Source organism: Anopheles stephensi, chromosome 2 (genome assembly GCF_013141755.1).
Source record: "Anopheles stephensi strain Indian chromosome 2, UCI_ANSTEP_V1.0, whole genome shotgun sequence".
NCBI lineage: Eukaryota > Metazoa > Arthropoda > Insecta > Diptera > Culicidae > Anopheles > Anopheles stephensi.
In genome coordinates, this window is record NC_050202.1 from 23835044 (window position 1) to 23861976 (window position 26933).

Below are 26933 nucleotides of genomic sequence, written 5' to 3' on the forward strand. Positions count from 1 at the left end.
GGCCTGGTGCAACAAGCCTCGATACCGCTCACGCCATCACTACATCTCAGTTTGGGCCTATCACGCCTCCTTGGACCGTGTGGAGGGCCTAGAAGGACGAGCTGGGTCGTCCGGTGGCATTCTCATGACATGACCAGCCCACTAGAGCCTGGCACGTCTAATCCGCTGTACGAAGGTGAGATCACCGATCACCCTCAAACGTGGCTAAGAGGGGTTCGTCAGATTTGGACAGAGGCGTATGTGACTACTGGGACTATAGATGTTCTATACAATCGCAGCTTCGTCTGTCGCGACAGGTATCTGGAGAGGAGAAATTTCCTCAGGCTGTAGTATGACCGGAGTGACCTCAGATGAGTAAAGTTTCGGAAGACTTCAACAGTGTGCTCACTAAACTGCGCCTCTTTAATCTCCAGCCCGAGGCTAAGTACCAGAAGTGCCATTAAATAAATCAGATATTTAGACACCATAACAAATTTCGATGAGTAAATTTGACAATCTCAGTCATGAAAGAAACCAACCAAATATTTGCTGTTAGATTCATAGTTTTTGTTTTTCATTCGTTACCAAACATTTGACGTCAAATACCAGGACCCTGCAAATAAATCTTTTTGCTCGAAAAGGTATCTTTCTCTATTCAGTAATTTACAGAACGCCAAGGTTAGCAGATTTATTGTGCATGGGGCTGTAATACACCTTTGGCTCGACATTCTATCAACCATGGGTTGGATGGAATAAGCAGGAAGATGAATAAGCTGTTTCAGCTGGACGTATCCGATCGAGGTTAAAATGTTTAGTGATTTTGGAAGATGCACATTCTTAAAACTGTTTGTAGTTCTGATGAAATGAATTACCATGAGTTAAATGAAGTCATCACTTAGAGAGCTAAAAATGTCGCAATTTGAAGAAAGTTTGACTTCTCTAACTCGAAGCCATCGTAGAGCCAAGTTTCAGAGTTTGCCTTTTGTAGCGATCTAGTCAGCACTATAGTCTTAGGAATCATACCACCGGAGCACACTACTCAATTCTTTCAAACAACTGTCTAGAACTTAATATTCTGCTCAGTCTAAATGTGTTCCAAAAAAAAAACAACAAAAAAAAACCAGAGAACTCATATCAGACATGTTCTACATTCCTCGCTCACGCACAGATAGATTTAATTTCTGCTTGATCGGAAAACAATTTAAAGAAAAATTTCAACCATGAAATAAAGAAGTTCTGCAACAGATGCTGCTACACTGAACCACCTCCTTCGTAACCTCCAGTACCCTGCCACGCTCATGCAATTCCTTCACCACCTGCACCCACACGCCCCTTATGACAAGAATAATGGACTGAATAGGAATTTCCCCCCATTTTCCACAAAGAACCTCTTGTGTACGTTTTTTTTTGTGTCCCTCAAAGATCTTTTTTTCTCCCTCCCCCAGAATTAGAATGTTGAAAGAGGAGCGCGCAGCGTGGGGTGAGAAAAACGCGAGGGCGAGTTGGTTATTAATTTTCTCATTCGCATTCGGTAGAACACGTCGACAAGCAAAAGACGTCTATCAAGACGTCTCGTCTCGTTACAGTATAAATAGAGGCGGTTGGCGAGAGGGTGGTAGGCGGCTCCGATGTTTGTGTAACATTGGGTGGAAGGATAAGAAAAATGACTGAGTTGCCATTTTTATCCGATTTTTCCCATCTCGACAGCGGTGGACGGCATTCCGACATCCTTTCGCCGAAGAATAAATACAACAAATGCGCCGAACCGAGGGAAGGCATCTTCTCCATTCAATCCCCAGCGACTGAATGCTGTTTCGCTTTCTGAAGCAGAAGAATGAAATGCGAACAAAACGCTACTGCTTCGTGTACTCGTCTTTCCGCGTGGACTTACAATAAAAAAGAAATGCACTGGCAGGGCTGGCAGTGGGACAGGGCGAGGGAAGATATGGAGCCGATCCACATTGTTTGGGACCACGTGCAACCAGGACGCACGTAACGCGCTTTGCCTTGGCTTCCCGTACGCCGGGCGGGAGTTAAGGCGTCGTAGTTGGCGGTGGAATCATAACAGCAAAAAGTGCCCCAAAGCTTTTCGATACGATCGCTATCGCTTCCAACAAGATCAGTGCGAGATGCTACGATTTTTTATTTCCCCTTTTCCACCGCAGGACGAACAAACCTTCGAGAGATAAACTTGAGCGATGAAGTAGGAGTACGTGGTAAATGTCGAGAAGCTCCAAGCAACTGGTAGCTTGGACCAACCAGCGTACCGGACGAGTCACGAGGAAATAAATTCAGCTCACCGTTTCCGACCCCGTGAAAGTACACGCCTCATCGCCGAGACTTCAACTTGAAGTTGGTTCGGGTGTAACGAGGTAAGTTTTACTGATAAGATGGACCGCGATTAAGCTGTGGGGATGTGGACCTCCGAGCACGCATTCGAGAAGCACCACTCACTTGTTTTACCGGGGCAGAAAAGAAGAACCGCTTCGCAAGATCTGGCGATCCTCCCCGTATCTTGCCTGCAGGCAACTCCAACATTTGGAAGCATGCAGCATGGCTCGAAGAATTTATTGAGCGATTTAGCATCGGATTTGGTGGAGGAGTATGTAATTTGCTTCCTTCCAGCAAAACATCTTCAGCACATGACACTCTCTTCAAGGTTTAGAATGTTTTGGAGTTTACTTCTTCAATTTTTGGACATCCTCATCCACCAAGAAATTCTTACCAACTTCAAACAAGCTAATTGGAAAATTCTTCTCCAAAATCCCGCCGATACGTAATTGACAGGGGCAGCAAAAACAGTTTGTGGCAGGAAAAGTTTTGGTGGCCAAGAATTTGACTATTTCACGAAACCACTCGCCACAGGAAGCTCAGTTCATCAGCATCATCACCATCATGCACCTGCCAATAAAGGATCGGATTCTTTTTTTTTTTACTTGCGTGGAAGACTTGAGAAGATTTTCACCATCTCCCACCAGGTACGTACGGCTAGAGGTAAATGAACTGTAAATGAGCGGCACTTTTAATTAAACTCAACGTCAAAAAGTTAGCTTAGCCCCGCTGCAAAGGATGGTTAGTTTGTCGGTCTCGGAACGGCTGGATGTCCGTCAAATGTCACTTTGTGTTGCAAGACACCAAGGAGCCTGCCCGAGTGCAGAGTTAATCATCCAGAAACTGATCTGATCTGAACTCTCCTGAAGCGACCGCTAGTGGATGGGAGCCTTGGATGTAGGCTGATGGGAAGCATCTCATTGAGGTTTTTCTTCATCATTTGCTCAGAATTCCGAACCGAAGGTGAAAATAGGTCACTTTCTTGTTGCTTTCAAGGATGCAAGTATGTGATTTGCTCCTGGTGAAAATAACTTCCAAAAACTTCTACCTTTCGCAGCATAATAGTTGAACAGGTCCTGGGGAACAGATATCACAAAAAAGCGGACAGAAGTTCGGACGGAAAACTCCCCTCCGGTGTTCGAATGTTCTATCGTGAAAACAAAAAACTCAATCAAGAACCGTTGTAGGCAAAACGGAAGCAAAGCACGCTGTCACGAAACTTTGAAATGCTGACAGTTTGAAAGTGATTGAACTTTTTCCTCGAAAAGCGGGACGCTCGATTGAGACCGGTAAGGTTTGTGTTTGCTTTGGATAATAACCAAATAGGAAATGGAAGAATGGGAACCGGAATCCGTCCACCGTACCACCCTATTGGTTGGAAAATAAACAAATCTCAATCCAACATCCCCCCGTGGGGTGGGAGGGGGTGGTTTTGAAGGAGCAAACGGAAAATTCCTTCCAACATGATGATGATTTTATCCTTTCGGAAGGCGCTTTTTTTCCTCGATTTTCCTTCCAACTGATTTGTGTATTTCTATCGATACTCTGGTGGAATTGGGAATGGAAATCAAACTAAAGCCACCCTTTTGCTGCTTACAACACAAACATCCCACATGTTTTGCAGCGTGTAAGCTTTACAAAATAATAGGCAAAAAATATTTAAAAAAAGGGAAGAAACCTTGTGTGTGAAGTTTTCTCTTACACATCTAGGTTTGCCCGATTCTAAGGAAAATCCGGTGGTCTTCGATTCTGAAGTGTGTGTGTTTTGTTGGGATGAAAAATTACTTTCCCATTTGTTTCGTACCTGGTTTTTCGCCTACAGTTCGAGTGACATTTTCAGGTTGATAAATATCTTTTACACATTGTTTGATGTTTGGTACCGTGGATTGAGCAAGGACATTACGCAGCTCTGGCTGTTAGTTTATTTGAAAATTTCGTAACGAATTTATATCTTGAGCAAAGGTTATCGTAAAATGTTTCACCATTACAAAAATATGTATTGCTATCTACACAAACCTAGCATAACTTCCTAAACACACACATTTCAATGCAAATCTCCTACAGGCATCATTACATACGCAAGCCTTCACCAATAAACAGTTTGTTTTACTGAGTTTGCTTGACATAAGGCTAAAGAATGTAGAAATTATGGATAAGTGTTTGAGTGATTTAAACACAAGATAGGCCTGATAAGTAGGTACAGGTCATAACACTGAATGAAGGTCTTAATAATAAATAATATATTCAAATTATTTTAAAATATTTTAAATTTTACAAACTTTGTTATAGATTCAGTTTTACATACAAATCAACCCTCAGTGAAATAAAATGACCTTAATATTTTATCAAAATTTTAATTTTTAAATTTCTATAAAAGGGTGATAAATTTTCAGTCTCACCTGTCTTGGACCTTCCTTAAATAATAAAACGAAGTGGTTTATTGTTAAATTTTTAATTATTAAATGACTATGTTTTTAGTTTATTTAAAATTCTATGACCGCAATACGGCCAAGATATTTTTCATGTATTCAACAGCAAAAATTCTTTCGTGGCTCAGTGCTGTATTTTCAACACATCTTGCTCTGATATTGTACTTCAATCCCACGGAATTTAAGACTATTAATAAAAATTATTCCCACAAACATCAACTCACACTTCTTATAATATAAAAAGAAAGCAATGAAAAAGTGTTTTTTGACATACATTTTGACGGTTATAAGCACTTTTTAGATTATGATTTGTTGAAATTATTGGTATCGTGTCTCAAGTTTATTATGTTTGAGTTTTTGTTAGTTTGTTCGTTACATGCAAAAATGCAACGCAATATATTTTCCTCATAATTTTGACCGCACCATTCCCACAGTGCTCAACTCTACCAGTGCTTCTGATAAGAGGGTTCTTTTGTTTCTCTTCACCCAAATCACAATCGAAAATGAGACAGGTTTTTTTTTTGCTGTGGTAAAGACTTCTCACCTCGTCCCTTACAAACAGTCACTCCGTAACATTGATTTGAATCTAAAAATAGAAAACATATTACAACAGCACACACACAAAGGGAGAGGTGTTTGAACATCGTTCCAGAAATTCCAAACTCTCCCAAAGGCTGAAGTTTACCAAAAATCAATAGTTGATTACTTCATCCGACCCGGTGCCAAGATGCAAGAGATGCTGGACAAATTCCCTCGCTTTTATGAAGTGATCTCGGCTCGGTGTAAAAAGCTTCGATTATTATTACTTACGTTACTCGCATTGCTGATGCGAAGAGTGGCGATATGGCTTATGATAACATTGAAAGTCACTCATGTCACTAGTCCCGTTTGAAACGAAGTGGACTCGCTTCATGTAAAGCAATGAGCTTCTTGTTTGGGTTAGGCAAGCAGACGGGCAAGCAAACAAACAAAGCAAAGCATCGTAAAATGCATACCCAGAGAAGGGACTGGCCTTGTCTTGCCACTACTCCCAACAACTATTCCCCAGCTTGTCGTAGCGAGAGAACAAGTAGTTTAAGGCATATCCCTCGTTACTAGGAGCTGATCCAATGGGGTTATGGCTTGGAGGGGGGGGGGGGTGTGAGTGGGGATACAGGTTTTTAGATAAATTTCCTTTCGATTGAAAGGAGTTCAACAAAAAGCTTGTCATATTTCGAATTGGAAACTAGTGTCCGTATGCGTTTTCCATCATAGTTTTCGATACCTTTTTCTTTTTGCTTTCTTTTTCCTGCCTTCATTTTTAGGGTGCTATTGTACTTGTCTTCAGGTTTTTCTGCGCGCTTAGAAAATCCCATTTTCCCATTTGCGGAACCCGTGCCGGTGCTATTCAAAAGCTACCAAACAATGACCGGAAAACAAATTTTCTCAACCAAGCAGAAGCGTCCAGATAAGCGGGAGCTGCTGCCGCTTTGCATGCGCTTGCATGGTTTTTGTGAACATCATTTCCGGGGTTTTTTGCGGCCCGGGCAGCATTGTTTCGCTTTGTTTGGGGTTTTGGGGGGGGGGGGGGGGGGGGGGAGGGAGACGTGGGCAACACCAAATTCCATTTCACTGGTGCTCATAAGTTCAAACGTTCGTCATTCGTCATTCGGGATGATTGTGGCGCGGCGGAGAGTGAAGGAAACTGAGCGTCCCATTGTTGCTAAAGGGAAATTGGCAACTTGAGAGCCAAACCATCTTCATTCCAATTAATCCCATAAATTTTCCACACTAGCAATAGATTTGGTTGCTGATGATAACACTGAAGAGATGGTGGAGCAATAGAAAAAAAAACAAATCTAATTTACCCTTTTCTATACGTATCCTTGAATGAAGTTAAATCTTCTTCACAATTGTCCAATTTTGCATCCTTTTAGACTGTTTTATATTTTTGTCTGATTATAACTCCAAGTTTTCCATTTTTCCATTCTTCTGTACCATTTTTTCCAACGTCTTTGTAAGCATCCTACCTTTACGGTTAACTTTTCCATCTTGCCAGGTTTCAGTGACGATGTGAAGACGTTTTAATCCAATTTGGCAGAATTTTCGATGCCAGCCGAAAGAAACCACTTTGATGCGCGCTAGCACAGCGAGACGCGGCGAAAAGAAATGCGGAAAGCCTTAAAAATAATCCCCTCATTTTTGTACGTTGTAATCCAACATGTCAATACAACTTTACCCATACGCGGGAACGAACGTACCCATAGGTGGCGGGATTTGATGTGGAAACCTGGCCGGATCCTTCTATTCCGCCCGAAGGATACAATCAATTTGACAAGATAATACTCACCAGACTCAGTGACTCACTCACGGGAGGTCACTCTAAAAAAAGTAGGAAAAAAGATTTTTCACTCCACACAACATCCCATCCCAAGAAGTCAGTTTTACTTACTGTTGGGTTTACTTATTGTTGGGGAGGCGTTCGGACGACGGTTTAACGCTTTAGTCAGCTGACGGTTGCTAGGATGAATGAACGGTTAAGCTAAGGGCACCGTGATGCAATCGGGCTCATTAGACGAAATGGAGCAAAACTGGACATGGCTATTGTTTGCGCTTTGATGAGATTAAAACGTTATCGAAAAAATATCGTGCTGGAGCGATAGGCTCTGCCTGCGACAGCAGAGGATCAATGAATTTGTCATCGCTTTATCAGTGAATGTTGATAAAAATGGTTTATGTTATGGGAGAAAAACAAAAACTTCCAGACTGATGGTCGGAAGACTGAAGGCAACTGATGTCTAAGTCACTCCCCACCTTAAGCTTCTCACTATCTTGTAGAAAGCAGTTAACAGTTTGATATGAATTTAGTGACTATCCTTGAGTGTGTAAGGTAAGCATTAGCTGATAACTTTATCACAGTCACTACAAATATCTTTGAAGCTATTTTCGGAACTCGAAAGTTCTTCCATTATCCATTATTTTTCTAGTGTTGGCTTTTTATCACTGATTGACCTGTATTTGTTTGTTTTTTTTTTATTTCGTAATACGGGCAGTGCCGTATATCACTCTCTCACTCTCTTCTTAGCCTAACGACCTCTTTGGTCAAGTCTGCCACTTCTGGCTTAAAAAACTTCAACCACGTAGTTGAATAGTCACAGTCCTTAGTACGGGGGAACGGTCCGGATGGGCTTTGAGCCCCGATCCTGCCATGTGAATACCGGCTCCGTTGTCGCCTCTACCACCGGGACGCGCTAAAGCTGTATTTATTAAAGACTATTATTATATCTAATATATACATTCCATTCAACTTATACACTTTTTTCGTGAAAGACATTTTCTTGTTCCACTGCTGAAGAGCACGTTATCCCTGGTGGGCTGGGAAGAAGTGGTTGCCGGTTGAGCACGGAGTCTATTTTGTGTGATCCTCCGCTTTTTGTCGGGGTTTGGCACCGTTTGGAGTATGGCGAGAGTTTGATGCAGGTTCCCTAAAATAGGTCTTGGTCCTTTCGATCATTTGAAATAACCCGTCAAATCTCATGTTGTCACTGGCGACCCTATCTGAAAGCCTCAATAACTTTTGGAAGCTATGGTAGTATCAAACGCTAGTGCTCCATCAGCGGTAAGGCCACCAGTTTCAACTTCAGGACTCCTAGGTATACATTGTTTCTCATATCATAAAGCAAGTGTCCTCATGTCTGGAACGTGCATTACACTTTTGGATTCGTTTTGAATATCGCTGTCAGGCAGATTTTTATTTTATTTGATATCGGTACATTACTAGGATCAAGGTTTGAAACTTAAGAAGGATGAACTTACCAAGGCCTCATTATCTTTATTAGAGGAGTCACTATTGAGCACTTTTCAGTAAAAATTGAGCTATATAAAAAACTGGGCTGATGCTACATCTATCCAACTATGAGGAAACAATAAGTCTAGTAAGCCAAAAATGGTAGGCCAGGCCAAAGAGGAAGAAGTAGAAGAAAGCTAATAAGCTTCTTCAGAGCTTTGTGGCATTCTGATCTATCAAACAAACTTTATAAATCTTTTTTTATTTTAAAAGATATACTAACATAAAGGAAATATACAAAATGGAGGTAACTATATCCGTTGACATGAGTCAACGTGAGTTCAACATTTGAAATAAAAGTTAAATTTACACGTGCGAGATAGACACGTGCATCAATGATGAAAATCATCATGTTAGCAATTCCTTGGAGATGAATTCCAGCTGTTGTTTTCTATTTATTCCTTCCAACTTGCTGGTCTAATGTCATTTGCTAACAAACCGCAATTCTTCTCCGCTTGTATACTGATTTGTAATGAAATAATCAAATTATTCCAATTCATTGAGCAGTGCACCATTAAGGTCTTCAAGGATACATGTGACACAGTCCCGGAAAAAGGACACCGCAACCCATCACCAGAGGCACTGTTTGTCGAACCGAAGTTCTGACCTTCGGTAAGCCAGCTACTCTCGCACGTGTAACATCTGTCTCTAGCCGGTTGCAGTTGCCATTTTCACGGAGGCTCATCGTAGACATCCTGCCGAAAAACGGTGTACATGCGAGTAACGCGAGCTGCAACAGTGCTGTGAACGGTGGTTTTGAACGAGTGCTGCCGCTAAAGAGCAATTAATTATCTCGCCCTACGCTATGTCCATTCGTTGCGAGGGATTTTCCAAGGGTTATCGCTCTCTCTCTCTCTCTCTCTCTCTCTCTTTCTCTCTCTCTCTCTCTCAGCCTCTAAGCATTCTCGTGTCGCATACCAGCGTTGAAGCGGGTGGAGTTGTGTAAATTATGAACCTTTCCTCCCGCTGCACGGTGTGTGTATCTCTCAGAAAGAGTTGACAAAATGGTGTCCCGGAGGAAAAAAAACGCAAAAGTGGTTTTTCAATCCTCATTTTCTCTCTTCAAATTTTCGGGTTTTTGACAGTGGAAGTGAAAGTAGAAGAAAAAAAGGACGGAACGAACTGCATACCACAACGCGACAACAACAACAGTTGCTGCGACATGGGCCATAAACAACCGAAAACGGGATCATGAACCAAGAGGAATGGAACGCCCAGGAAAGGATATGGTCGAGGGGGTAACAGCATGACATTTAGGATGTTATTATTTCAACGCCCACAATTAATTATGCGTAACGACGAGACGACGACGACGACTGCTGACATGACATGGAACTAATGTTTTTGCCTTTCTTTTTCCCATGCGCACGAGTGTGTTTCTGTGTGGCTCACTTAGCTAGGACCTTTTGGCATCAGAAAAGAAACTTCTTGAAACCTGCTCCAAGGTTCGAAAGGTTAAGATCTTGTTATTTCGTCTTCTCATGCATTCACTGTCGGCTGTTAGCGTACTCGCTTCGATAAGGATTAATCCTCGTCCAATATCTGCGTGCAGTGACGGGTTCTCCCACTGTCGGAAGATTAATCGTCGGGTAATGACTTTAGTGAGAAGCAGAAATCCTCGCGGAAATTCAGAATCTCAAGAGAATGGTGTATACTTCGAACTCAGCAACGATCGATTAATGGTTAGAAAAAGGGGGCTTTTATTTATTTAAATACAACTTAAGCTTGGCTTCAGCTTCAGCTTAACTCCTCCTCCCCATCTAGACCGCCTCCAGCTCAGCTTCACGTCCGAGAATCGGTCGGCAGCGGTTCACATCGCCGAGCACGCACATGGAAAACCGCTCACTGAACACCTTGAACCGGTCACACTCACGCTCGACCGGGATCCACAGCGTGCAGGCAACGTACCGCGTGCAGAACTGCGGATGGGGCAGCACACCGAACGCGACACTGTTCCGGCGGCAGATGTCACTGGGCAGTGGGAGAATATTTTCCGGCGCAATGGTGGTGGTCGTCGGGAGCAGCGTCACGGTGCAAGAGTTCAGATCTCCCGGGAGACAGATAAACAGCCGATCGGAGAATACGAACCCAGGTCGGCAGGAACGCTCACGGGCCCTTCCCAACAGGCAGCTGACGTACTTGTTACAGTCCTCCGGATGGACCATCGTTCCAAGCACGATGCCGCGGCACATATCTCCTGGCAGCGGATACTCATCGCCCTCCCTACGGCAGGTACGCTGATTGCCAGGCACGCAAGTAATTTCGTCCAAATCGAAGATTGTGTCCGGTGCGCACGTTTCCTCGGTGGCCACTTCCTTGTAGCAGCTGATGTACTTGAAGCAACTGCTCGGGTGCTCCAGGATGCCGATCAGCAAGCCTTTGCAGGGATTCTCGTATGCAACTTCCTTCGATTCGTCGCTATCGCTGTTGTCTGGGGTTGGTGGTGTTGGCGGAGGTCTGGTGCTACCTCCACCGCCGCTGCTGCCACCACCACTACCACCTCCTCCACTGCTTCCACCACCTCCTCCTCCACCACCACCACCACCTGGACGACTGAGTGGCTCCTCAATGTTCACATGCTCACTAACGGCAAGGACAGCTCCCACCAGCACTCCAACGGTGACAAATACCAAAAATGCCTTCATGACTTAACACTCCCCAAAACTCCAACCTGCTTCAGATGTTTAAGATTTGTGTATGATCCACCGTTACAGATCCATACTGTTTATATACGAACTGTCCCAAGCCTTTGCGATTGGCCGTAACTCATTCCCACGAAAAAACAATAAGCTACACCAGATTATGTGATAGCTCCCCGGTAAGGCGGCTGATAAGATTTTGGTCGAGACTCCAGTATCACACATCGGCCATGCTCTATCATATCCGGATTGATGGACTTTGGGATTTATATGACCCAGTCTGAAATCTGTTCCTTCCTGTGGCTTTCCGATTGTATCGCGATCGAAGGTTAAAAATATCGCACTTCTTAATCACTTGTATCACCCCGGGTGAAATGAAGTGAAACAAAAGTTTCGTTTCGTTAATTGTCTTATCGATGACAGACAGTTTTCTACCAGGTGTGATTATCGCAGCGATTGCTTGCAGAGTCAGGTAGGGGTACAAAGGTAGATGTGCGGGAGAAAATATTTTTAGTGGTGAGGTAAGCGCTGAATGAGGGCTGAATGCTAGTTAAATGTGTCAAGTAATGGGGAACAATCAAAGTAAGTAGTCATCCGATAGATTCGGACCATGCACCATGATTGTTGATGGACTTTCCCATGGTTTTAAACCGTGGCTACGAGCTTAAGTCAACTGCGCCGGCGATTGAAATATTTCACTGAACGGTTTGGCGCCCAACAGTATGCAATCGCATTACACACCACGTAAAGCACTGTGAGGCAATTTCGTTTCAGATGCGGACAGAAGCAAATGTTGGTATTGTTGGTTAATTTCTTATTGTTAATTTATTTTCTTAAAAAAATAAAAAAATTATAAAAGAGAAACAAATTAAACCAATATTTTAGTGATCGCAAGCAATGCCAAATAAGGGCAAACAAACCATATTTTGTAATCAGTTCCTTCCCAATGAACTCCAATAGCCATTTCCTCGACGACAACTTACAACAGCTCGTTCCTATCCACATTTACAACTCAAAAAGCCCCTTGCAAAGCTTTACCCCCATTACAACAAGGCTTCCGGCGAACGAGCGGTAAAGTCTGTTCCCGGAAAACTGCACTCTGGCATTCTGTATCCAGTCCGTTATCTAGCCCGTTGCACTTTAAAAGAAGCGTCACTATCCACTTATCGCAGTAGTTTACGTTGAGATTCGTACGATCGTGCCCGCAAACAGAATCGCATTCGGAATGGCACGGCACGCCTTGTACATAGCGCTCGCAGTTGCTGCCCTGTACCATACACCGGGAGTGTACGGGGCCGACCTAAACGCTTTGTGTGCAAACGTTCCGTTCGGTACCTTCCCACATCCAACCGATTGCCGACAGTACGTGATGTGCGTCCTTTCTACGCCCGTTGTGTTGGCCTGCCCTGGAGGATACGTTTTCCACCCGGAGGTGCAATTTTGTGTGCAGGAGTCACAGTATCGGTGTGATACGGACGCACCAACTGCAACTACCACACCCGAACCAACCAGCACCACAACGGAACCGGACTGTGAACGACGTCCAACGTGGGAGTCTTTCTTCTGTGACGATGTGCGGAGAATGCTGGTGACGAACCCCATGAACTGTACGCAATACATCCACTGCCAATCGCAACCACCGAGCAATCGTCGCTGCCCGGAAGGAACTGTTTTCAACGATCTGTACCAGGACTGTCTACCTGGAGACTCCAACTCTTGCGCGTTGAAGAGCGTCGGTCAGGACTTTTGTGCTAATCGAACGGATGGCAGCTACGCACATCCCTACCAGTGTAATCGATTCGTGTCCTGCGTGCGGCAACAGATGCGGCTGGAATCGTGTCCACCATTTTTCGTGTTCGATGCAGCGAAAGTACATTGCGTGAAGGGGAGCGTTCTTACCTGCTCGAGTCTGTTGAAACAGCGATAAGGAGCGTGTCCGAGGGGTACTTTAAATAAAATTGCACGAGCCAAAACGCATGCGCCTGCATCTCACTTGTTTTATCGGGTATTGGTGAAGCCACTTCACGCAAATGGGTTCAGGTAGCGAAATGTGAGGTTCAAGTTTAAATAGAAGCAACAGTTACATGGTGCTGATCAGTTGACTGTTTTGCTTCCAAAATGAAGATTGTGTGCAGTGTCGTGCTGTTTGTGACATTTTGTGTCACCACGATCAACAGCCAGACAGTGGCCTGTGTGGAAGAGAACGAACTTACAGCAAATCCTTCTAATTGCAATCAATACTATCGGTGTCTAAGCCGTGAACGGATACTGTTCAGCTGTACTGCGGGAAAAGTGTTCAATCCGATCACTAAAAGGTGTGTTACATCCGACACTTACTCGTGTAACGAGCAACAACCCGAGACAACGACAGTAGCTGCTTCGCAACAGTGTCAACTGAACCGAAATGGAGTAGTGGCTCACCCATCCGATTGCGACAAGTACGTGGTGTGTGAGGAAGGCATCGCGAAGACGCACACCTGCCCACAGGGGGAACAGTTTTCCTGGAGAAAGCTAGCGTGTGGAGCTAGCTATTCTTGTGAAGACTATTACAATCACGCCACCAGCTCCTTGGAAGCGGTTGCATGCTCCAGACAGTCTTTGCATCGAGCGGAACATCCTTATGAAGTTGGCATGTACATCGATTGTCAAGCGTTGGAAGTCCGGAGCTGTGACGAAGGTTCGATCTTTCGCTGGAACTATCAACGCTGCCTACCGGGTGCGGTGTCGACGAACGAACTGAAGACGGCCGACGCTAATTGTGGCGCCTTCGGCAAGAGCCCCCATCCTTATCTGTGCGAGAAGTTCTTCAAGTGTTTCTTCTGGATATCGGGCCTACAGTCGTGCCCGTTGGGAACGATTTACAGTGCGGCGCAGGAGGAGTGCATTGAGGGTGACTTCCAGACATGCACTTTTGCACACAATTAACTCTTAGTTTGGAGGAAATAATAAACACATACACACGTGTACCGTAACAGAAATTCGTTTATTTAACTAAACCTATCTGGATGTTCCGCACGTGTTTTGATACGACGGTAGATATCATATCAGTTTCGGAACTGCAGCAATCTAATCTCGGGTATCGTTTGGATTGCTTCGATATGTCACCAATACAGACAGAGGCTCTTATCACAGCGTGTAGCAGAGTATGACCATCAGCAGTACTTTCAATGCCAGTGTCATGTAGGGCGTCCTAGCCATCGTGTCTACGAATGACGCGCGTTCTGCTGTACTTGTGTCACGTTTACTTGTGCTTTTGGTGCTTGTTTCACAGCTGCAATCAAGCATTGAATCAAATTGTTAACAGCGGTAAAAAAAAAAATCAACCTCAAAGTCAACGAACCTATCACAGTGTACTGGCTCGAAGTTGCTAGTTCTTCGGGAGCTTAAGAAGAGAGGCCCACGTCGTCCTTCTTTTAAGCTTAATCGTTTAATGTAACTTTCTCCACTTATGTGTATGATACTTAGACAGAGAACGATCACCGTGAGCGGCCCCCACCGTGACAGCTTCATCGCGTACGGGCTACTGAGCTATTTATTCGCCGTTGCAATCACCCGCCTTGAAAATGTGAGCCCCGACGAACGACGATGTGCTGTGTGTTATCAGTTTGTCGCAGTAATGATAAGAAGTGAGTAGACACAAGATTACAATACGTATGCGTTTATTGATGTATGTATTTTCTCTTAACCATCCATGCAAGTCTCCGGGTTGCCGAAAACGCACCGTTGAATATCTTCATTAAAAATCTGATTCCCAGGGCATTCAATGGTCGACCGTGGTTCACCTTCGTAGCACTCAAGCAGGTAAGAACATTTTTCCGGATGACGGTAGTACCCATTTGGACGATCCTTGCAGCTAACTTCGTTCGGAGACTGAGTAGGTACTGGAGACAGTGTACATGTGTTTGAGTCACCCGTAAAGCACTGGAGGAGCTCTGGATGAAAGATTTGTCCTGCTGGACAGTGAAAAGCGATTGCGGTGCCTGAGATGCATCTGACGAAATGATCACAACCGTCTGGATGGGGATGAGCACCATCAGGACGTCCAACGCATGTATCGTTGAGAAAAGAGCAGGTGTTTCCGTTAGCTGGTATACAGACTTTACCTGCCGCATGGTAGACGGTTCCTGGAGGACAGGCTTCCACTATAGGTTTGGAGGTCTGACATCGAATAAACGAACGGCAATCGGTTGGATGTGGGTAGACGCGACCATCTGGACGTCCAGCGCATATCCGTTCAACAGGATCGAACGTACAGGCGAACGGCGTACCAGGCACACAGACTTGCACATCTGGACGCAGGATCTCACCAACAGGACACGCTACAATGGACACGACCTGATGTTGACAGCGGATGTACACCTGGCAGAAGTTGGGATGTTCGAGCACCGTGCCATCCGGTTTGTTGATACAATCATCAACGAGGAACTCGCAGGTTTCACGGTTTCCTGGTCGACAGGCACCACTAGGACCGTGCAGTATCTTACCCTCGGCACAGTTCCACGTAATCGGTTCTCCTTTATGACACCCAGCGTACTGATCGCAGCGGTCTGGAAAGGGAATTATCGTCCCATTCGGCTTTCCTTGGCAAACTGTCTCCATTGGGTAGTGCTGACAGGTAGAGGCATCTCCAGGTGCACAGGACTTTACATAAGTGTTGAAGATCTCATTCTCGGGACACTCGGTCAATACCGGTACTCCTTTCATGCAGTTTATGAACAAGTCGCATTCGTTCGGATGTTGGACTCTCTCGCCATCGAGTCTAGTGCTGCAAACGTTCTCTAGTGGAGTGCATGTTTCCGTATTACCAATGACGCATTTTGCGAGCTCACTATTAAAAACTTCTCCTTGTAGGCAATGGACGATCGTGGTTGATCCCTGCGAACACTCCAGATAGCGTGAACATTCGTTCGGATGAGGCAGGACACCGTCGGGAAGATGTTGGCATGTACGCATAATTTCCAGCAGCTCACAAGTGTCCCAACTCCCCGGTAGACAGGCACCATCGCGCTGTGACCATATCTCACCAATCGGACACGTGAAACGGTTCACCATTCCGTGCGAACAGAACACAAACTCCCAGCACACGTCCGGATCGGGGAAGACAGCGTACGATACGTTCGCACAAATTTGCTTCCAGTTTGGTCCAGCTGAACTTAAACACCGTTCACGGTTCCCCGGTATGCAGGAAAGTAAATCCGGTTCGTAGACATATCCTTCCACACACTCGTAGACAATGGGCTCGGTAAACATGCACACCACAAACATATGGCACAGAGTCGCATCCGGATGGGGAAGGATCACAATCTGTATGCCGGCACAAATGTCATCCAAACCAACTTGATATTCAGACACTTTGTACGTTACGAATCCATCTGAGCGAGCTGCATTGATCTGAAGAGGCGATAAATATTTCGCTCCTCATTGCAATAGCACGTAGCGATACTGATGGGCATGGACGGGTTTAAATTGGACTTTTATTGGACGATATGGTCCCGTAAGGTGCATCCCCGACAAAAAAAACCGGGGGACTTTCTTTTATTTATCTAGCGAAGATAAAAAAGGTATAGGCGATTGAAACCGATAACGTTTCGGGTGCATTATCGCTTCACAATGATCTTGTTACAGGAACTGTCCTTAAAAAGGGGAAATGTCAGGTGATGTATAAGTTCGATATGCTATTTTTAATATCTGTAGGAAACACAATTGGCCCTTTTTTAGCGTAACTGAAATAAGTTCACGGCGAGGTGTTATACTCATGATTTTATATTGAAGGCGTTATTAACAATCAAATCGATCCACTGATTCGAACGTTATAGGAGATTTTGTGACTGCAAGGAACCGTCTAGCGAATATGCAACTACCAATAATAATATATAGCAAATATCAAACTCTTTATCAAAACATATACCAAACACTACAGATGACATTTATCATTCCAATGACGGGCTTAAAGGAACAGTCCGTCATCATCAGACTATTTATTATTTATTTGAAGGCAACGATTTGCTTTATCTGCGAACCTTAACAAAAGTAGCCGTGTCACATAGGCTTAGGCTAAACCATTTGAGCATGAGTAATTATCCTCAAAAATAGTCTTCAAATCAAAGCAATGCAAAATTTGAAGAAAACGTTTCAAATCGAGCTCTTTAAAATAAGACATTGGAGCAGCACAACTATGATAAATCTGTTTAAAGGTATGTTAGTATTTAAAGCGGTTCCGTAAGATTTACCGTAACATCATTTGAAGTGATTTAAAACGACTAAGCAAACTTACCTCTTTTCAAAACCACGAAACAATCATCTAGTCCTTGATGAAATCAGTAGAAATCAATTAAACAGCCCGCATGAAGCTTTAAGCAAATTATAGTCACTCTTCGTACCCCAAAACAATTTAATAAACGGACAATATGGGTAAGCTTGCAGTTCTAAATTTATTTTTGTTCGTTTAAAATACATGCATTATGTTTGTTTACATCGGTATACACGTACCCTGATTGCCCGGAGCACAGTCCCGAATAGCGCCCACAAAGATCTGGTTCGGTGGACAGGACAGGATATCTGTAGCTCCACTGGTACATCTTATGTACAGATAGCACAGCAGCGGATGGGTGTAATTTCCATCGGGACGTCCTTCACACACCGAGATAATGGGTGGTTCCGTGGTGACTGGTGCCAGGGTACAATCATCAGCGTTACCATTTGCACAAACCAGGAACTCCGGATGCAAGATCTCCCCTTCCGGGCAGCGCAGCGCCGATGTAGTTCTCGAGGTGCACAACAGGAACAGATCACACCCTTGCGGATGAGGAAGAACTCCGTCCGGACGTCCGGTACAGGTGCCGTCCAGGAACGAACAGGTATTTCCATTGCCAGCTACACAGCTTTGACTCGTTGCACGGAAAACGGTTCCTGGACGACAACTTTCCACTACTGGTTGTGAACTTTGGCAGCGAATAAATGAACGGCAATCGGTTGGATGTGGGTAGACTCGACCATCTGGACGTCCAGCGCACATCCGTTCAATAGGCTCAAACTCACAGGAAGAAGGATCGCCAGGCACACAGAACTGAGCTTTCGGACGCAGAATCTCTCCCGCAGAACAAGAATGAACTGTTACTCTACCTTGTTGACACTTCATGTACTGTCCACAAAGGCTTGGATGCTCCATCACCAGACCGTCTGGATGTCCTTGGCAAACTGTGTCTAGAAATTCACATGTTTTCGTATTACCAGGCCGGCAAGATTGCGATGAACCGTGAAGAATCTCTCCGACAGGGCAATCCTTTACAATGGCGTTTCCTCTATTGCACTCTACGAACCGGGTGCAATCGTCCGGATAAGGATAGGTGGCGTTGTTTACTATATTCTGACACATTGATTCGACTGGGTGGAATAGACAGGTGTCCTTACTACCAGGTGCACAGAACTGCGCCTCTTTGTTCAGGATCTCTCCCGCTGGACATCGTAGCGGAGCTGGTTGTTGTGCCACACACATAAGATACAGATCACACTCGTTTGGATGTGGTAGAATTCTTCCATCCGGTTGTCCTTCACATAAGCCAGCAGCAGCAATGCAGGTTTTTGTGTTTCCAACGACGCATCCTCCTTGTTCCAGGTCGAAAACAGTTCCTAGAGCACACTGTTCGAACACAGCCACGCTTGAGAAGCAATGGATGTAAGCCGTACAAACCATTGGATGGGGAATAATTTTATCACCATTTCCCGTGCAGATGTTATCAAACCGTTCACAAGTTGCCTCGTTTCCAGGAACACAGGATTGCGTTGTAGCATGGTAAACACTTCCACTGGGGCAGCTCTGTACCAGAGCAGACTGGCCCTGGCACGCGACGAACTGGGAACAATCAGATGGATGAGGGAAGCGTGAGTAATCTGCCTTCCGTATGCACATACGATCGATGGGATCAAACTCGCAAGTTTGAACATCTCCGGGCACACAGAACTGCGCGTCTGGACGTAGAATCTCTCCAACGGGACAAGGTTGAATCGACACCGTTCCACCTTGACACCGAACAAAGTGCCCGCAATGACTTGGATGCTTCAGTACAAGCCCATCAGATTGGTTTTGGCACACATTTTCGATAAACTCACAGGTATTCGTATTGCCAGGTCGGCAGGAACCACTGCCCGCATGCAGAACGTGCCCAACAGGACATGAAGTTACGATCGGTTGCCCACTATTGCAACGTACATACTGTGTACAATCGCTCGGATGAGGATACACAGATCCGTGTGGCCTGTTGGCACACATCGTTTCTACTGGATGCATATGACAGGTTTTGGAATCACCCGGTGTACAAAACTGAACCTTCAAGTTGAATATTTCCCCAGCAGGACAGAACATCACGCCCGGTTGTTGCACCATACACATAACGATAAGATTGCACTCATTCGGGTGCTCAAGCAGTGTTCCGTCGGCACGATCGGTGCAGATATTGGTGGCGTGTGTGCAAGATTCCGTATCGCCCACCACACAACCACTCACCCCTTGCTTGAAGATTGTTCCCGGAGAGCATTGTTCGAACACCGGCCGGCCCGAAGAGCAGTAGATGTAAGCGGTACATTTCGTTGGATGTGGAACGATTCCATCAGGGCGTCCGGAACATACACTATCAAACTCCTCACAAGTAGCTTCATTTCCTGGAACGCAGGCGAGTGTTTGGGCGTTGTAAATGCTACCAGCCATACAGGTTTGCACTTGGGCTCTCTGGGCATGACACACCACAAACATGGCACACTCGGTTGGGTGGGGAAAACTTACGGAATCCATCTGTCCTATGCACATCCGATCGAGTGGCTCAAACTCACAGGTACGTGGATTTCCCGGAACACAGAACTGAGCATCTGGACGAAGGATTTCTTGGTTTGGACACGATCGTAGCATCACTGCACCACCTTGACACCTGATGTAGATCTCGCAAAGACTCGGATGCGCGATTATCGATCCATCTGGTTGATCTTGACACACGCTTCCAAGGAGCTGACACGTGTTGGTATTGCCCGGTCGGCAGGATCCACCCGGTGCGTATAGAATCTGTCCCGCAGGACAGCTCATCGTAATAGATTCACCGGCGGTACAAATGACAAACTGCGTGCAGTCTGCTGGAAGTGGATAGATCGCTCCCTTCGTCACATTTTGGCACATCGTTTCCTGTGGATAGAACTGACAGGTGTCTGCATTTCCTGGTGCACAAAACTGAGCCCGTACGTTCAGTATCTCGCCTGTTGGACATTGCTGAGCGGTGGCAGATCCTCCTTGACATAAAACGAACAAATCACACTCATTCGGATGCATCAGCACAGTTCCGTCGAGTTCTCCCTGGCAAATGTTATCAATACGCAGGCACGTCTCCGTGTTTCCAACAACACACTTTCCTTCCCTCACTTCGAACACTTCGCCCCTTGGACAGTCGAAGATGGTTGTGTGACCATTTTCACATCTCATATATCGGGAACAGTCAGGTGGATATGGCAGTACACCATCCGGTTGACCTGCACAGGAAGCTTCAACGATCACCAACTCACAAGTATCCCAACTCCCGGGCAGACACGCACCATCTCGCTGCGACCAGATCTCTCCCAACGGGCACGAGTATCGGTTTGCCGTACCGAGTGAACAGAACACAAACTCCCAGCACATACTAGGATGTGCGTAAAACGCGTACGACACATCCCCACAAAACTCGCTCCAGTCGGGTTCGGGAGTACGATCCGGACACTGCTCTCGATCACCCTGTACACAGCGATGCACGATTGGATCAAAGATAAACCCATCTGCACATTGGTTTGCAGCCGGTTGCTCGAAGGTGCACGAAACAAACACGTCACAAAGCGATGGATCTGGGTGCGGGAAAATACCGGCAGTTACACCAACACAAACCGAATCCAGTGAGTGATCGTTTGCGCGAACGGTATACGTTAAATTTTCTTCCGAACTTGCTGGAGCTACTGCAAGCACTAGGAGCAGCAGAGCTTCTGCTTGGAATGTTAGCTTTCTCTCCATTGCACCGGAGAGTTGCCAACTCGTTACTGATGTGTCAGTTAAGTGAGTTGTCGATATTTAAAATAGATCGAGTCGGACGGTGCGTTATCTATTGGTGTGCTGCTGGAATTGAGTGCAGCGTATCGGTACATGCATCAGTGATCAGTACGGTGCGGTCACTTTCAAACAGCAGGGGACCTAGAAAACAATCTAAATTAGTGTAGATGTGATGGGTAGTGCAAATTAAAATTATGAAAGTAACATGCACCTTCACTTTCGATGAGGCCGTTCCGCTAATTTAAAGAGCAGTTGGTCAAGGCAACATGTCTGACAGCGACCGGACTTGAGGCTTTGAACTTCTTGAGGTAACGCACTCTGTGAGGGATGTTTTTTCTCTTGCTAGATGGACCTCTACCAGGACAATATGTAAAGGAAAAATAAAGACCATGTCCTAGGTTGATCGAGAAACGATATTTCGAACAGATACAGCTACAGAAGGTGAAAGCTTTTGGTTTAATGATGGTGTCTCTTTATCTTTCTCAACTTAAATTTTATATACCAAAACATCAGACAGTAAACACGAAGTGTCCGCTCAAAATCAATCCAGCCGAATGTCGCAGTAATGATAAGCAGTCAGTAGACGCAAGACTAAGATAAGGAAGCGTTTATTGATTTATATATGTGCGCGGGGACCAAAGCGTCAGTCCCCAATCTTTCACATCGGTATACACGTCTCCTGATTACCTGGCGCACAGTCCCGAATAGCGCCCACAAAGATTTGGTTCGGCGGGCAGGACAGAATCTCCGTGTCACCGTTGGTGCATCGTATGAAGAGATAGCACAGCAGCGGATGGGTGTAATTTCCATCGGGGCGTCCTTCACACACCGAGATAATGGGTGGCTCAGTGGTGACTGGTGCCAGGGTACAATCATCTGCGTTACCAGTTGCACAAACCAGGAACTCCGGATGCAAGATCTCCCCTTCCGGGCAGCGCAGCGCCGATGTAGTTCCCGAGGTGCACAACAGGAACAGATCACACCCTTGCGGATGAGGAAGAACTCCGTCCGGTCGTCCGGCACAGGTGCCGTCCAGGAACGAGCAGGTGTTTCCATTGCCAGCGACACAGCTTTGACTCGTTGCACGGAAGATAGTACCTGCGCGGCAGGTTTCTACCATTGCTTGTGCATTTTCACACCGTACAAACAGTCGGCAGTCGGTTGGATGTGGATAAACAATTCCATTCTGCATGCCGATACACATCCGCTCAACGGGTTCAAAGGCACACGTAGACGGATTGCCAGGCACACAGAACTGAGCGTCGGGGCGAAGAATTTCTCCTGGTGGACAGGCATGAACCTGCACACTTCCTCCCTGACACCAGATGAAATGTCCACAGAGGCTTGGATGCTCGATCACCCAGCCATCCGGCAAGCCTTGGCAAACGTGGTCAAGGAACGTACAGGTGTTGGTGTTGCCGGGACGGCATGTACGGGACGGAGCATGCAGAATTTGGCCTACAGGGCAGTCCAATACCACGGATTGCCCGCTATTACACACGACATACTGAGAACAGTCGTTCGGGTTGGGATATATGTTACCATCTGTCATTCCTTGGCACATGGTTTCAACTGGATGAAACTGACAGGTAAGGCTACTGCCTGGTGCGCAGAACTGCGCTTCCACGTTGAGGATCTCACCGGCAGGACATCGTAGCGAAGCTGCTTGTTGAGCCACACATAAAATGTAAAGATCGCATTCGCTTGGATGAGCAAGTATCGCTCCATCCGGTTGTCCGACACAAATACCATCCGCTCGTTCGCATGTTCTCGTGTTGCCAACAACGCACTCTCCAATCGCTTCATCGAATATGGTTCCGGCAGAACACTGTTCGAACGTAGCCAAACCTGCCGAGCAGTAGATGTAAGCCGTACAAATGGTTGGATGGGGAATGGTTCCATCCGGACGTCCGATACAGATGTTATCAAACCGCTCGCAGGTACCCTGATTGCCGGGAATACAGTTACGAGTTGGGGCGTTGAAAATACTACCTGCCGGACAGGTAAGCAGGACCGCGTTCTGGCCCCGACACTCCAAGAACAGTACACAGTCAGTTGGATGCGGGAAACGTATGCTATCCGCCTGTCCTACGCACATCAGGTCGATCGGCGTAAACTGGCAAGTGTCTGCATTGCCAGGAACGCAGAACTGAGCGTCTGGGCGTAGGATTTCTCCAACAGGACACGGATTGACCGTTGGCCGTCCCTCGGTGCACCAGATGAAGAAGTCGCAGCGTTCCGGATGGGGCAACACAGTGCCATCGGGTTGATTGGCACACACACCTGTAAGCGGTGTGCATGTGTTGGCATTGCCCGGTATACACGATTGAGCCGGGGCACTGAAAATATTGCCCGGGTCGCATCCTAGATCCCTAGCCGTGCCCTGCTGACACCAGACGAATCTCGAACAGTCTGTTGGATGCGGCAAAAACAGTCCGCCGTCCCTGCCATCGCACATGGTCTCGATCGGGAACCGTTCGCAGGTGTCGGGATTTCCCGGGACGCAGAACTGAGCATCCACTCGCAGAATCTCGCCCGGTGGACACGGAAGCACGTCGGCATTGCCTCCACGGCAGATGATGTACATGCCGCAACGGGTCGGATGCTCCAGCACAGTTCCCTCGGGTTGCAATGTACAGAGCCCCTCAGTAACGACACAGGTGTCACGATCACCAAAGGCACAAGAGCCAGTTTGTGGATTGAAGATGCTTCCAGCAGGGCAGCTCATAACCGTGGACACACCATTATTACACGATAGGTAAAGTTCGCATGCAGTTGGATGGGGTACCACGCCCGGTGGTCGACCGATACACGCCGTTTCCACACTGCTGAACTCGCACGTATCACGATCGCCCGGAACGCAGAACCTGATATCGGGACGGAAGATCTCGTTCGGTGGGCACACCAGCACTGACGCTTCACCCAGCGAACAGAACACGAACAGATGACACTCGTTTGGATGTGGGCGTAGGTCGTTCGCCACTCCACGACACAGCTCTCCAGCCGACTGGCAAGTGTCCGTATTGCCCACCATACATCTGCCCAGGCCCTGATCGAACACTTCGCCCCGCAGACACTCAAGCACCGTCGTTACGCCGTTCGTACACTGCAAGTATCTCGTACAATCGATCGGATGCGGCAGTACACCATCGGGTCGATCCTGGCACACGTTCCCAATGTCCAACACCTCACAGGTGTCTCGGTTTCCGGGCAGACACGAACCATCCTTCTGGGACCATATCTCACCCACCGGACACGAGAATCGGTTCACCAAACCGAACACGCAGAATACAAAGTCCCAGCACACGTTCGGGTTGGCGTAGAACGCATAGGAAACGGCACGGCAAACTTCGTCCCAATCCGGTTCGTTCCGTTCTGCGCACTCATTCCGATCGCCTGGAACGCAACGAAGGGAGCTAGGATCAAAGACGAATCCTGCAGCACACTGGTACACGATCGGTTGCTCAAACGTGCACGAGATGTACAGGTGGCAGAGGGCCGAATCCGGATGCGGGAAGATCCCGGCGTTCACACCTATACAGACCGACTCGACCGCGTGGTCACTCACGTCGGTCGGAAACTTTATAAGTTCTCCGACGCTTTCACCAGGGAAAACTGCCCCGAACAACAGCAAACAGAAGACGCCAAGGTCTCCCAGGAATGGTAATGATTGCTTCATCGCGCTTTCGATACTGAAGCGTTGGTCGGTTGAGATGTGATCATTTATTTCGGAATCGTCTCATGCCCGGGGAGGGAAGTCGGCCGCCGTCGATTATCTGCCGCCGTTTTGGTAATAATTCGGTTCCACTTTAATGTGTTGTGATAATGGTGTTTTACGAGTTTATCAATTACGGACACCGGAACAGAGATAGGGAGCACAGTGGACATACTGTGTGAAAAACAATCGAACTGGTAGAGATACGATAGGGGAGCATGGGGTCTAACGGAGTGTCTTCGCTTAGAAAGAAACCGTGAGCAGAGAATTACGGATATTTTTGAAATTCACTTGTACAAAACCATCAAAATTCCTCAACAGACAACCTTCCTGGATATTTCTCGATAATATGTCTTTTGTTTGCATAACGCGTTTCTTATTTTATTCAAGGGTCTATAAAATATAAAATTCCAGTGAAATATTCTGATAAAGGGTACCATTTTCCGCTACATTTATTCTTGTATCTGTCACTATCTAGGTCGGTAACGTTTTTCAAGGAACTGAAGCTTGCGTTCATTCCAGAGTTAGGCTATGCATTTTCCTTAGAAAGTGACAGTGTTCTAATTCAATAGGAATAAATGTATTTAAATGCTTAAGCGTAGGATATATCCTGATCATTCTGGGAAAATAGAGTTTCTATGCCACTGAGGTCCAACTACATCCTGAACGAGTTCTGAAAATGAGTTCGAGAACCGTTCAAGAACAGTTAGTTCAACATTGTAGCAGATGTATTTAAACCACAAGTTAAGCCATTTCTGCGTGACATCTGTAGAACAGTAGATAAATCAATAGTGGTAGAATTACTATTTTTACTACCAATAATTTTGGATGTTAAAGCGGAGGATACGGTGGTGAAATCGGATGGTCCGGGGTTCATATTGCACTTGGACTGTTCCCCGTAGTGAGGACTGACTATCCATCTACGTCTTCGTATGAAGTAAGCAGGAAATGACAGATATGACCTAAAAGTAAGAAGTCGTTAGACCAAGAAAAGAGAGACAATACCCGATATCCTTCCTACCAATTGCTATTGAAGCCGTTGAAACAGCTTACATCCATGAAACGTAAAACGCATGCATAGATTTACTTCTGAAAGCTTCTGTTAAGGAGAAAAATATCAAAATTGCTAATTGCGAATCAGAGGAGTCAGGAGAGTTCACATGACATTTTGTAGATGATATCAAATGAACTATCAAAAGTGTAAATGAACTAGCAATAGCAACAAAGAACTGGAATAGCTTCGAGGATAAGAGTCATGACCACATACCTACACATCATATATTCGAAAAAAAGAAGGAGTTTCCTGCACTGCAGCAACTTGAAAGCAAATTTCTCCTGTAAAAGAAATCATAATATGGCAGGCAAATGTAGGATGCTTATTATTAATATTTACTTTATTCATATATTGGATTGGAATAATAATATCAGAATCATATGACAAGGAAAGAGAAATGGTGAAGGCAAAAACAAAAGCGAGACCAGGGATCTTGTAGTCGAACATAAGGCCAGTAGTTGTAGTTGTTGAAGGTCAATAGAGCTCGTAGGAAAGGGTGGTTCGAACTGTAACGAGTAAGGCTAGATGGGATATATAGTAGAAGTCTATCGTAGAAGCGATGGAAAGGAACATAAAAGACCCCAGGGTGGAAGACAGGAGAGAACGGACATCAAGTTCATTTAATAGGAGACCTGCAACAAGAAAATGTCCGGGGGGAACCAAACTTCAGCCGTGCATTCCCGAATATAAGGACTTTAGGTACAGATGATAGCGGGTTTCGGACGATTGCCTAACCATTCAATTCAGCGATTAGATAGCTTTGTTGATAACGCAACCAACGTTCCAGTTAAAGGACAGTGTCTTATCAAGCCACACTCCTAGATCCTTTATAGAAGATACACGACGCATAACTATATTACAGGGTTAAATGTAGTAGTTAAATGGAACCACGAGAAAACGGGT

At 45.8% G+C, this 26933-nt stretch overlaps 6 protein-coding genes across 6 annotated transcripts; 2 read left to right on the plus strand and 4 right to left on the minus strand.

Moving 5' to 3' along the window:
• Positions 1 to 10241: 10241 nt before the first annotated feature.
• Positions 10242 to 11276, minus strand: LOC118503573. Its single transcript, XM_036037007.1, has one exon. It carries the CDS (start codon positions 11208 to 11210, stop codon positions 10326 to 10328), a length of 885 nt encoding a protein of 294 aa, XP_035892900.1. The 5' UTR covers positions 11211 to 11276; the 3' UTR covers positions 10242 to 10325.
• A 1035-nt stretch (positions 11277 to 12311) lies between these two features.
• LOC118507090 (peritrophin-44-like) lies at positions 12312 to 14179 on the plus strand. The gene has a single exon (XM_036045079.1). The coding sequence runs from the start codon at positions 12430 to 12432 to the stop codon at positions 13129 to 13131; it is 702 nt and encodes a 233-aa protein (XP_035900972.1). The 5' UTR covers positions 12312 to 12429; the 3' UTR covers positions 13132 to 14179.
• Positions 13323 to 14129, plus strand: LOC118506871. Its single transcript, XM_036044608.1, has one exon. The coding sequence runs from the start codon at positions 13323 to 13325 to the stop codon at positions 14127 to 14129; it is 807 nt and encodes a 268-aa protein (XP_035900501.1).
• LOC118507091 lies at positions 14167 to 14729 on the minus strand. Its single transcript, XM_036045080.1, has 2 exons — positions 14545 to 14729; positions 14167 to 14475 (listed from the first exon to the last, which is right to left on the minus strand). The coding sequence occupies exons 1-2, from the start codon at positions 14712 to 14714 to the stop codon at positions 14331 to 14333; spliced, it is 315 nt and encodes a 104-aa protein (XP_035900973.1). The 5' UTR covers positions 14715 to 14729; the 3' UTR covers positions 14167 to 14330.
• A 156-nt stretch (positions 14730 to 14885) lies between these two features.
• Positions 14886 to 21237, minus strand: LOC118507085. The gene is made up of 3 exons (XM_036045072.1): positions 17677 to 21237; positions 15308 to 16595; positions 14886 to 15085 (listed from the first exon to the last, which is right to left on the minus strand). Exons 1-3 carry the CDS (start codon positions 21223 to 21225, stop codon positions 14886 to 14888), a joined length of 5037 nt encoding a protein of 1678 aa, XP_035900965.1. The 5' UTR covers positions 21226 to 21237.
• A 610-nt stretch (positions 21238 to 21847) lies between these two features.
• On the minus strand, positions 21848 to 25523 carry LOC118508409 (multiple epidermal growth factor-like domains protein 11). Its single transcript, XM_036048172.1, has one exon. It carries the CDS (start codon positions 24938 to 24940, stop codon positions 21920 to 21922), a length of 3021 nt encoding a protein of 1006 aa, XP_035904065.1. The 5' UTR covers positions 24941 to 25523; the 3' UTR covers positions 21848 to 21919.
• Positions 25524 to 26933: the final 1410 nt, after the last annotated feature.

Excerpts from the sequence above, each read along its gene's own strand:
- LOC118503573 (XM_036037007.1), bottom strand. The coding sequence starts at position 11,210 with ATGAAGGCATTTTTGGTATTTGTCACCGTTGGAGTGCTGGTGGGAGCT.
- LOC118507090 (XM_036045079.1), top strand. The coding sequence starts at position 12,430 with ATGGCACGGCACGCCTTGTACATAGCGCTCGCAGTTGCTGCCCTGTAC.
- LOC118506871 (XM_036044608.1), top strand. The coding sequence starts at position 13,323 with ATGAAGATTGTGTGCAGTGTCGTGCTGTTTGTGACATTTTGTGTCACC.
- LOC118507091 (XM_036045080.1), bottom strand. The coding sequence starts at position 14,714 with ATGAAGCTGTCACGGTGGGGGCCGCTCACGGTGATCGTTCTCTGTCTA. Across the intron at positions 14,476-14,544 it reads GAGCCAGTACACTGTGATAG|CTGTGAAACAAGCACCAAAA; the intron begins GTTCGTTGACTT and ends GCTTGATTGCAG.
- LOC118507085 (XM_036045072.1), bottom strand. The coding sequence starts at position 21,225 with ATGGAGAGAAAGCTAACATTCCAAGCAGAAGCTCTGCTGCTCCTAGTG. Across the intron at positions 16,596-17,676 it reads AGGGTACGTGTATACCGATG|ATCAATGCAGCTCGCTCAGA; the intron begins TAAACAAACATA and ends TCGCCTCTTCAG. Across the intron at positions 15,086-15,307 it reads AACCGTCTACCATGCGGCAG|TACCTACTCAGTCTCCGAAC; the intron begins GTAAAGTCTGTA and ends CACTGTCTCCAG.
- LOC118508409 (XM_036048172.1), bottom strand. The coding sequence starts at position 24,940 with ATGAAGCAATCATTACCATTCCTGGGAGACCTTGGCGTCTTCTGTTTG.